General features: G+C 38.5%; 2 protein-coding genes across 3 annotated transcripts in view; one reads left to right on the top strand and one right to left on the bottom strand.

The window, feature by feature from the left end:
• mio (GATOR complex protein mio) overlaps nucleotides 1-1,239 on the bottom strand; it is a 35,515-nt gene extending 34,276 nt beyond the window's left edge. The window contains exon 1 of one of the 2 annotated variants that reach the window (XM_083129186.1): nucleotides 1,127-1,239. The gene's annotated coding sequence lies outside the window, so the exon portion shown is untranslated. Of the gene's footprint in view, nucleotides 1-1,056 lie in introns of both variants that reach the window. The other variant, XM_083129189.1, reaches the window with a different exon arrangement.
• Nucleotides 1,240-1,708: 469 nt separating this feature from the next.
• On the top strand, nucleotides 1,709-11,239 carry LOC145984220 (transmembrane protein 222). Its single transcript, XM_083117820.1, has 4 exons — nucleotides 1,709-2,032; nucleotides 5,663-5,873; nucleotides 9,562-9,692; nucleotides 10,763-11,239. Exons 1-4 carry the CDS (start codon nucleotides 1,881-1,883, stop codon nucleotides 10,842-10,844), a joined length of 576 nt encoding a protein of 191 aa, XP_082973946.1. The 5' UTR covers nucleotides 1,709-1,880; the 3' UTR covers nucleotides 10,845-11,239.
• Nucleotides 11,240-12,408: the final 1,169 nt, after the last annotated feature.

Here is a 12,408-nt window from a genome sequence, read left to right as displayed (position 1 = left end):
CATGTAATATTAGGTTCGGTACTACTTTACTATACCGGAGACACCTATCAATGATTTATTTCGCAATTTTTTACATTGCTAACGTACTATTCTGCATTGCGGAACATTTCTTTAGGTGAAATAATGAATTTCTAAAGAAAAATACCTAAATTTTTAAAAAAATAAAAACATTTCACAAATTTTTTTCACCACAAAAAGTTGAATTTTTGACATAAAGAGTAATTATTAAACCATTGACGTTAGTCCCAAAAACCATTGATGTTAGCCCCAAAAACCATTGACGTTAGCCAAAAAAACCATCCACGGGTAGCCCCAAAAACCATTGACGTTAGCCCAAAAATTCACGATAGCCTCACGAACCATCACAGGGACGAGGTATGCCTACTAGGTTAGGTTAGGTTCCATTAGCACTCCTTTCGTTCAATTTAGCATATACGGACAACATCGGTTTTTCTCGATGACGTGCAGAAAGCAAATGGCGGCAGCAGCAATAGCGCGTCGGAAATAGATTTACGTAAAAAAACCACATGCATTCGCATTAAAATGGATCAAAACTACATTCCCGAACATCAACAATGCTACAGAAAATGATTTGTGTAAGTACTTTCTCCTGTAAATTTGAAGAAATCCGTCTCTGGTATAGTAAAGTGTTACCTTAGGTTCATGTTTAGTTTTATGTTTTAAAACATTTTTATTGTTTATTTTGAAATATGAGGTCTGTGAGACCGGATTGGGACAGTGTGCGACAAAAACATGGCCTGGGAAGCTAAGGGTTAAGTTATCTCCACAAGACATCTTCAATTCGTGTTACGCAAGAAGGAAAAGTAACAACATAGAATAAGAACACAAAACACAAACAGGCTTGGCAAGTACGCAAGTATTACAGTTCGTGCACAATTAAAAACAGCTCTGATGAAAATACAAGTTTCAATACAAATGCCTGTGTTGATAATTACATGTAATTTATAGGACATATGCTAAATAATGGGAGCTTAGCCTTTTACTACTACCACTATTTTTAAAAAAAATTGTGCACGAACTGTAATACTTGCGTACTTGCCAAGCCTGTTGGTGTTTCTCATACTTCCTTCAATGAGTGCTAAAATTCTTTTAAAATGAAACGTACGCTTCGCTGCTTTCCTTTTGTAACTTCACTTAAATGTGCCCATATTTATATATTCATGAACGAAATGAAAGTTTTCTGCTATATTACTGCTTGTTTACATCCGTACACAGTTATTAACAGTAATGTTCTTACAGTTCATCCCGTACCACACGGCAACTTGGAGAGGAGCTCAATGTGACATTGACAATGTCCAAATAATTTTAGTAAATCGTGTTACATGTTATACGAGATGTAATCCACGACAGAATGAATTGGTAGTTATGCACTTATTTTTCAAGCGTTTTACTATCATTACTTTCTTTTTACAGGGGACAATTAGTATTACACCATAGTATCATCGACATTGATTTTTGGGTACCCTGTGACTTTTAGTACTGACTAGGACCTCTATGCTAGGACCACATTGTGACTAGCATAGATACTTACAAACATAAATATTGTTGTATGTAACAAGTCAATAATTCTATTTTACAGTGGCAGACAGCTGTGTTTTGCTAATTAATCCATGTGGCATTCATAAAATCGCGATAATATTATGAAAGTAAAGAGATGTATAAAAACTCTCTGCCTTGCTATCATCAGGAGGACGGGAGCGGGCAGTAATCCGTGTGTACTGTGTTGACAATGAAACTTTATTAATTTTCTTTTATGTACTTCAAAACAGAACGGAAAATAATTTATATGTTATGAACTAGTCAATGAAAGGTATTAGTTTTTCCCACAGGTATTAACGTAGGTATGATTCCACGTTAAAATGCGTCGTGATTTGTCGGTGTCAAGTGAAAGCAGCAGAAGTAAAATAGTAGATATAGATATTCAAGACGAGAATGAACAAGAGTTGCCAATGGATCACAATAAAACTAGATATCCGTACTGCATTGTATGGACTCCAATACCCCTTTTAACGTAAGTACCAAAGCCTTAAACATTAACTATTCCGAATCGACAAAGTACAAGGCGTATGAAAGTATCAATAGCACTCTGTACTTTAATATAAATAATGTCCCTTTATTGCCCAAGTTCCGATTGTTTAATTCCTAAGTAATCATTGTACACCGCTCTTTCGACATGGTTCCATTTCTAGGTAAGAATTTACAATATAGAGAAAGTCTGTAATTCACTTCCTATTTCTTATACTCACTTCTTATGCACTCCTGGTGACGTATCTGGAGTTACGATGTGGGGTCGCATGTTAAAATTGTACATTTGTAAAATAACGTTGTTATTTACCGCGAGAATTCTCCATATGGCGTGTTCTGTAGTGATGAAACATTGTTCGTCGGTTACGTGCTACAAAACTAGGTATTGCTTATTGAAAGTGATCATTGGCCCACAAATCATTCACGGATAACAATTTCAGGTAAGGTTAGGTTAGGCAAGCATAGTTATAATATTTAGTTTGTAAAACTACTCATATACTCCACCATTGATTTCAGGAAGAATGTCGTGTTCCGTGAAACATTGTTCGTCGGTTACGTGCTACAAAACTAGGAATTCCTTATTGAAAGATCATTGGCCCACAAACCATTCACAGAAGGTTAGGTTAGGTTCAGTTAGGTTAGGCAAGCATAGTATTAACATTTCGTTCCTAAAACTACGCATATACACCTATATATAAAAAAAAATCAATCTGCTTTTTTTTCAAATTTCCAGACATTATCCCCGGTTTTTTACAACAGATTCGTTATTAGGAGGCCAAAATTAGTTAGTATACCGAAAATTAACAAAATTGGAGACTTTCTGTATATTGTCAATTTGCCATTTCTAAATGTCTTCACAAATATACTTCTCTTGTAGCTGCATCTTTTGTGAGGTATCATTTGTCCATTGTATGCTCCAATATGCATACGTCTTTGCGAGCAACTGTTCATTTACTGTTGTTTAGGTGTACCCATCGCTTCTGTTACAATGTCGCATAACATACCGGTAAGTTAGGAAGGGGTTTTACGCCTCTAAATTAGGGTCAACAGCATCCTGCGAAATGTCCTGCAAATGTTTGCCTCAATAAAGTCCTCCCTCTCATAAATACACAATTAACTTTTTATATAAATTGGTGGCATACACAGGAGGCGTATTTTTAAAGTAAGTACCGTTTTGATATGTACAAAAAACAAGTAAACTTTTTGTAACAATTTTATTGTTGCATGAAAGACCACACTTTTATCTACTTTTCCACATAATTGCCACCAATATTAAGGCACTTATCATATCGAACAACAAGCTTTTGTATTCCGTCGTCATAGAAGTTTGCCTCCTGAGTTGACAGCCACTGCAATACGGCTGTTTTGAGGCTATCGTCGTCATCGTGGCGCTGACCTCCGAGATGCTTCTTCAGTTGCAGAAACACGTGGTAGTCACTGGGTGCTAGATTGGGGCTGTATGGAGGATGATCAAATTGTTCCCAGCCAAATGATGCAATGAGATCTTGAGTTTGATTGGCCGCATGTGGGTGGGCATTGTCATGCAGCAAAACGATCCCTTTACTCAGCATGCCGCGCCTTTTGTTTTGAATGGCACGGCAGTTTTTTTAAAGTCTCACAATATGTTTCGGAATTTATTGTGTCACCACGAAGCAAAAAATCAACAAGCAACAACCCCTTCCTGTCCCAAAACACTGTACACATGATTTTCCGGACTGAAATTGTCTGCTTAAACTTCACTTTCTTGGTCGATGTTGAATGCCGCCATTCCATGGATTGTTGTTTTGTTTTTGATGTAACGTAGGCCACCCATGTTTCATCGCCTGCACACTTCACAAATCTGACGGTGAATTTCAACTGCTTTCACGCCTTTAGCACTAAGAAAATGAATAACAGCGCGTATTTCACAGTCGGCGGGATTCTCAATCGGCGGAGGCATTTTAAATATGCAAAAGCAAATGTATACACAATCAATTGTTGCTGCAATGGCATCTGTGGCTTGCCAACAGATGTAGGTACACAGTGCGCATGCACGGGACAACGACCGCAGCGCTGCAGTGGCGGAAATTCAAAACGGTACTTACTTTAAAAATACGCCTCATACATGTACACATATGCGTGTATGTGCTTACACAAAAATATAGTCGTACATCTAAAAAATTTCACGCTCGCAGCTTTAGGCCTGCTTTCAAGTTCTTACTTATTGCTTAGAAACAGATATTGCATTTGATTTATTCATGTGATATGATATATGAGGTTCAAGTGCTTGACACTTGGGGCACAGGTGCACTCCGAGAATTTAAAATTGTTTGATGTATTGATGAGGTGATTATGGAGGAATATACTACAGATGGGACAAGAGACAAATATATTCTCACTATTGATTAATAATATTTGAATATTATTTCACAATGTATGAGTATTTTACGGGATCGGGAAGTTGTTTCAGCATGAATATTAAAAAAGACGTGTAAGCTAGGAGAATAACACTTGTCTCACTAATGAGCGAGGACACCGAATTTGGGTGCAGAAATCTGTATCTACATCCACTACTTGTAAATGATAATTTGTAGGGATTCAATGGCATGTTTCTGTAATGAATAACATTTGTAGACGCTACCTGTGTGCATCCATGGATGTCTGCTTTTCATCTCAGAAAATCTGGTCACCTTACTCTAAATGCTTTTGTTGTTAAATTAGGCAGGTTGGATTTAGGGGTCTTAGCAGTAATAAAACATTCCTAAATACTTTTGTTGTTATCTTAGAAAAGTCAGGTTTAGGGCTCTTGGCATTGAGACTGTTGTTAAAAGTTTTCAACAACTGACCACGTGATATCTGGTCTCAAGAACGAAACCCCATTTAAGCCTTAGTATGGGTTTGAGATGGCCATAAACAGAGTGGTTGCTTTCTGGGAAGCATGGATACTTGTGTAAGCAATTTTTCAAGTCATAATATCTGTAGAATATAATACTTTGTACAACTTTTAAATTTCAACAATCCAGTATTCAAAAATACTTCCTAATACCCCTATTCAGGTTGCAAAATCATAAAACATTCATAACCATTGCCTGCTGTATTATAATAACCAAGGCCTCAGACAATTATGTATGCTTCATGGCATGGTAAAGTGAATGGAGAACTTTACCTTACCTTTACCATGTTGCAGAAAACAATAAATGAACATGCTGGTGGACAATTTGCATACTGTTATACAGTGTGTTCATTTTGGCTCTGGGTCGAGATTGCGCATGACATGATGCAGATGCCGGCATTTTCGTCCCATAATGTCTCGCTTAATTACGCACATATCTTTAGCATGTAGGCAATTATATTGCATAACGAGTACTACTAACCTGTGTCATAAGAGTTGTTGAAAGTTGTTTATGTGCTATCTCGGCCCAGAAGCAAAATGAACACACTGTATTTGCTGTTCAAGAGCAAGAAAATTATAAAAGATACTTTTAACTGGTAGTACTTTTTCTTTTCAGTAAGTTGTGTGTGTGTGTGTGTGTGTGCAGTAACATTATAGAAGTAAAGAAGGATCTAAAGATAATTAGTTGATACATGATCATTGAAAATAAAAATTGTGCATAAGAACTTGATTTTTGTATTGTAGGTGGATATTTCCTATCATTGGTCACATGGGTATTGCGTACTCTACAGGAGTGATAAGAGATTTTGCCGGCCCCTACTTTGTATCCGAAGACAACATGGCATTTGGGAAACCTACCAAGTACTGGAGGCTGGACCCTCTTTTGGCAAGAGGAGGCCAAAATGGTTGGGACCGGAGCATCATGGAAGCGTCTGAAGAATACAAAACTAGAGTGGTTAGCCTTCATATTGTTCTTAGCATGTGTGCAATAAAATATTAATTTGTAAGGGTAATACACATTAAATGTGCACTTGTCTCACTTAGTAGTTTGGCATTTCATTTCTTCATACAGCATATGTGCAAAAGATACAATTCAGCCTTATGAAATCAAGGTGTCCCAGGTTTGATTTCCAGTGGAAGCACTTTGGTTTGGACCCCACTTTAAACTGTAAGTCCAGTCCTGATTAGCCTTTCTGTGCACAAAGTGGACTTAAAACCAAAAAACTTAATTCAACATACAGATGTTGTCAGTGGCATGCCCAGTATTTTTGAAAGCGAGGGATAACATATACTTTTTCGGGTAGTTAGCTCTCATTTTGCCATCTTTTCCTACCCTTGACTTATTTTTAGGAGTACTGGGCCAAAGGGGGGGAGGGGTTGTAACACCCAACAACTCCCCCTTGGGCACTCCACTGGATGTTGTGCAATCTGTCATATTATTTTCCTTAATGTTAAACATCTGCAACTGCTGAGGGTGGATCCGCAGTGAAGTCTGAAGTCCACTTTATGCACAGTAAGGCTAATCGGAACTGGACCTACAGTTTAAAATGGGATACGAACCACTTCTGCCTCCACCGGGTATCGAACCTGGGACTCCTTGATTACAAGGCGAGGACACTACCACTGTGCCAGCGGGAGGCCCTCAAGGAGGAAGGGAAGGTCAGTGCCACCAGGAGGAGGAGGGGTTGGAAGACAAGAAGATTAGGTTACAGGATGGAACAGCCAGCCATAACACCTGCAAGGTGGAAAATCCAATTTTATCTAGGAGGAAATAAGGGCATTAATTCCTTAGACATGTAGAGTGACTATCCATTTGAGGTTGTGTTGTTGTTTGTGTAGCCTGAAAAAGTTCTAGGAAACCAGAACGAAACGTTGCAGATAAAATCAAATAAAAACCACTAAAAGTAACTGTGTTAGATTATTTTGCAGGTACAAAAAGTGGTTATGTGAACCTTCAAGAAGAACATTGATATTATGTAATATTCTCGAATAATTTATATCTTGGAAACTAGAAATAGTAGTCATGAATGATACCTAATTTTTTCAGCCTAGATTAGGCCAGAATGTCATACTAATAAAAAACATGAATGTCAGGAGCATAAATTGAGCCACAGTATGATTATAAAGACACATTTGTGTCCTCCTTGAACATTCATGCAAACACCATTTTTATGTCCTTTGTGCCTTTTGGGTAGGTAAAGGTTAGTGAAGTTGAAAAATCTAATGTTTATGACTAAAGCCCCCTGCACACGGGGACAGTACTGGCCGCCAGTACTGGCGGCTAGATGTGTCAGCCAGTGAAATGGCCGGACAGTAGGCTTACACACGAGGACAGTAATGGCTTCTATTAGTGGCAGCCAGTAGCCAGTTTTTTTGTGTGTGGACGTGGTGAGTGCAACAGTCAGAGGATGTGTGAGAACATGGAGGAGGTTGATGAAGAGTTCGAGGAAGCTGTTGATGAGTGATATTGTACATTGTTTAAGTGAAGAGCTTCAAGAAATAGTAACCAAAAAGAGGGCGTGCTGGGTTAAAGACTGGGTGTGTCGTAGAGATCAGCTGGGAGGTTCGGCTACAATACTGCGGGAACTTGCCGAGGAGGATCCTCTGGAATACAAGAGAATTATGAGAATGAGTGTGGGGCAATTTAACGAACTGTGTAATTTAATTGAACATAAAATATCAAAAACAGATACGCTAATCAAAAACGCAGTTCCTGCCCGTCCAAAACTAGAGGTTGCCTTACGATTTTTAGCTACTGGTGACAGTTACTAAACTCTAGCAATCATGTTTCGAATACCAGCCAACACCATTTCTAGTTTTATGCCAGAAGTACTTACAGCAATAACCACAGCATTACAAGAATATATGAAGTTAAGATCTCACAATTATTGCTTGCTAACTTGTTAATTTATAGTATAGGGTAGTAGAAAAATCAAGACTGGGTCTATCTTTTGTATCATTTAATAAACATTTGTAAAGAGAGTAGCAAATTCTTAGTAAGACTGGTGAGTTGAAAGTAAATAAGTGCAGAAATGTGCATATCTTTTAGGGGTTGTCACTCCCAACAACTTTGCTAACCATAAAAGAGGTGATTCAAAAAAGATATCAATTTTCGTTAGTACAATTTATTATGAAATGTAATATTAATTGTAATGATTTGTAAAGTACACAGAACAAAATTTGTTTGTCAGGTAATGTCATTTCAATGTAAATGTCTGTAAACAAAATCTCCTTCAGCTATAAATTCGTTTTGAATACTATCGTCGTCATCAGAATTACCGACGTAGGACGAGACTCCAGATAACATCGGAGAAGGTGAAGGTCGTGGGGATTCCAAGAATTGCAATCTCTCTTTTGTTAGCATAGATTGAATTTTGTCTTGGCAAGTAAGTCGGTTCCTCATGGGTCCCTCAACTGAGCTGCAACATATTTTCCAAATACGTCAACCTCGTCGGACTGGAGTTTGTTTGAAGTTGACGGGCGACTCTCAGTTATTTTTTGTAATTTTGCAATCACACCCTAAACTTTAAATAAGTTGCTTACACGCCGTTTTTTGGTATTAGGTATGTGAAAAGTAGGCACAACTGGGGGTTCTGATGAGTCCTCTTCAATCGATTTGTCGACATTCTGTTCACTGTCAACAGTTTGATGAGTACATCTCTCAAGAAACTGTCGGCTGCAGTGAACCATGGTATTTTCGGTACGTAGACGTCGTCAGTGCCCGCCCCACTTGCTTTTGATTCACTCACTTTCAGGAGTTCACCTTTGTACGTGGCCTTTATAGCCTTTATACGGGCTCTCAAGAAACCCAAGTCGGGAACTGCGACCCCTAGTCCTATTAATTCACCCTTTATCTTTATCATTGAACTCTCCCTCTTTGCCTTGTTGCCATAATCAGAATGACGAACGTTCCATAGTAGTTCATAGTTTATGTAAGTTTCTAAAAATGTACCGATATTGTCCGCACTCCATTTTACACTAGCAGTTGGTTTTGTCTTCGCTTCTTCAGATTTTGAACAAATTTCCGGTGTTAAATTTCGCAACGAAAGTAAATACGAAAGTAATCACAAAAGTAGTTCTTCCCTCAACAAAGTCTAGCGCTCTACTGGCGGCCAGTACCTTTAAAGACACGTCCAATAATGGCTGCCACTAGGTCACGTGACTGTGTTACTGGCCCTCTGGCGTCCACTAAACTCAAACATGTTTGAGTTTGGTGGCCGCCAGTAGTCTACTGGACGTTGAAGCGGAAGTACCCCTGCACACGGGGACAGTAGAGGGATAATTAGTAGCGGCCATTACTGGCTAGTACTACTGGCCGCCACTACTGTCCCCGTGTGCAGGGGGCTTAAGGTCCGAGTTTAATGCATAATCCAAGCGAAGATAATATTTACTAGCAGAGCAAATTATTGAAGTTTAATGATTAAGGCAGCAATAAATTGTAGTCTCCTGCAGATTATTGTAAGATAGAAAGCTATACACCCTATGATTTATTCTCATTTTACTGATGTTTGTATAGTGAGCTATAAAAGTAAATAAATTATTTAAGAACTTTCAAAAAATACATATGTGAACATGAAAGATGATATGTTAAGAACTACATTATCCTAGCAGGCTATAATATATGTACTATCATTTCTTTTCAGCATAATCTATTCTGTGACAACTGCCACTCTCATGTTGCCTATGCCCTGAATCTTATGCATTATAAGGAGAGTGCTTCTTGGAATATGGTGAAATTATGTTTCTTGATGCTACTCCATGGAAAGTATGTAAGGTATGTGTATATGTAACTAACACAAAATGATAAAAATACAAATAATTATAGCTACAGCATCTCCCTCATTCTTATCCCAAGCGACAGATTCCTCATTTCAGTAAAACCATACTCTTGTGTGCGAGTTTTGAAGGGGAGAGACATTTTACATTTTACTCAGACTTGGAAGATAAGAAAGTGACTTGGGGGCATTCCATAAAAAGTAGTCCTACACCATATAAATAACAAAATGAATTAATTAAAATAAAAACACTAATAATTTTCAGATTAAGGTTTAAACGTTTGTGAATGCATCTTGTAATTTGCATATTTCACCAACAAAATTAGCATCTGCACCCTATACGTTTCACAGACAAATGAAGTTAAACCTTGTTACATTTTTAAAACATCACACACATAACACATTTTTGTTATAACTCTTTTCCAGTCTTACGGCAGGCACCCTACCTGCTGGCAAGGGAAGTGGGGAAGCGACCAATCCAGCACGATAAGAAACGCAGCAGTATGTAGAACAAGGTGAGGGCAGAACTTGATCCTCTCGATGTCTTAACACTCAGCGCCACTGCTGTTGTCTGGTTGGTCTGCTGCATATTGCCCGCTCCACACTTCTCTTGCCAGCATGTAGGGTGCCTGCCGTAACAGTAGAAAAGACCTTTAATGCTTTTTCATGCATTCAGGCTATGTCATACTTTCTTTTTTCTTTTTTTCATTTGTTAGCAGATGCCACAAAGCTTCATAGTCTATGAAATCCACTTGTTATGAACATTTTAATCCAATTACATGTCTAGAACTTTACATTCTGTCTGTGATATGTCACACACGTAACACTGAAATGCCTTTTTAACATCTTCATTCAGATATATACAGTGGAACCTCAATTTTACGTTTTTCAGGGGACCAAGCTGAAAAAACTTAAAATCGAGGAAAATTTCTTAGGTATGCAACAAGTGACAGATCCTTGTCACTTTGTTAATTTTGGTTGTATACTTAAAATATTGATCTAAAAATATATGCATATATCAAAGCTTTTGTACCTTTGCAATGTACTCATGCTTACTGTATCTTTGCAGTTTTTGGGCATTCTTGAAGACCTGGATACCTACCATTTTTATTGTGAGTGTGGTTATTACTGTTTACTTACTCACAGTTTGAGTCCTGCAAAACATGCACTTATGTGAAACCTGACAATGACATAAGTTTTAAAATCTACAGCTTCACATGGTGTGGTGTAAAAGTTGTGAAGAGTTCTGCATGAAAAAACCTGTGTTTAAAAAGCAATTGTATAATGTTGTGTATATATGTACATATTGGGATAACAGAGAAAGACATGATTTTAAGTCACTAATATGTTATTTATTTTTTAACTAACAATGAGAGATTATATGTGATTTTTAATGCAGCTCAAAAATAATACTTGCAAATCTGTAAGTTTTTACTTGTTCACTATTAGTAATTTCATCAGGTTTAACAATATTATACATATAGTAATTGTTTTATTGCCTGACTAAACTTTTCATGTGCAAATGTGAAAATAAAAATTACTTCAGTTTAAATTGCATTTTCCTTATGTACTTGTACTTATATTATATTCCACATGACTCAAATAGCAGACGACTTTAAGATTTGATGTACGAGGGCAATTCGGAAAAAAACCTCCGTTTGCGCATGCGCGAGAAATGTCCGGGAAGAGCGACGTCAGTCCTGTGGCAGTATGTGCAGTAGTCCAGTAGACAGTGAGCAGTGGAAGGAGAAGGTTGTGTTGCAGTTCACTCATCCGTTACAACAATTGAAAATGAACGTTCCAATAGCAAAGCCCGCCAAATGTGAAGTGTGTGCCGTAATTCGATTTCTGTGTGCGAAAAATCTTTCGGCGGCTGCGATTCATCGCGAACTGTGTGATGTTTACGGACCAAACGTGATGAGTGACAGTGTCGTACGTGAATGGTGTCGCATGTTTAAAGATGGACGAACCGACGTGCACGATGCGGCAAGAAGTTGGCGCCCATCTGTAGTCAGCAACGAACTCATGCAGGAAATTAACAAAACTGTCCGTGAAACCCGTCGGTTCACGATATCGGAACTTTCTCTGCGCTTTCCCCAACTTTCTCGGACTGTTTTGTACGAGGTGGTGACAGAAAAGTTGGGGTACCACAAGTTCTGTGCTTGTTGGGTTCCAAAACTCCTTTCGGAGGAGCATAAAAGAAAAACAGAATGGGCTCTGCTTTGGACTTTCTGTCACGTTATGCCGAAGAAGGAGAACAATTCCTTAACAGAATTGTGACTGGCGATGAGACCTGGGTGTCGTACGCGAACTCTGAAACCAAAGAGCAATCAATGGAGTGGGGACATACGCACTCACCAAAGAAACCCAAAAAGGCTCGGCGAACATTGTCTGCCATAAAGGTTATGGCAACAGTCTTCTGGGATGTGAAAGGTGTACTGTTAGTGAAGTTCATGGAGCGTGGATCGACCATCACTTCAGAAGTCTACTGTGAAACATTACGACAACTCAGACGAGCCATCCAGAACAAGCGTCGTGGCATGCTGACTTCCGGTGTGGTGTTGGTTCACGATAACGCTCGCCCGCACACTGCTGGACGTACTCAAGAACTTTTGGAGCAGTTCCACTGGGATGTTTTTGGTCATCCTCCCTATAGCCCAGATTTGGCACCGAGTGACTACCACCTCTTCAGGCACATGAAACAGTGGCTTGCAT

The sequence above is a fragment of the Lepisma saccharinum genome, chromosome 1 (genome assembly GCF_977018435.1).
Source record: "Lepisma saccharinum chromosome 1, izLepSacc3.1, whole genome shotgun sequence".
Lineage (NCBI taxonomy): Eukaryota > Metazoa > Arthropoda > Insecta > Zygentoma > Lepismatidae > Lepisma > Lepisma saccharinum.
Note: the sequence above shows the minus strand (reverse complement) of the source record. Positions and strands in the feature narration are given on the sequence as shown.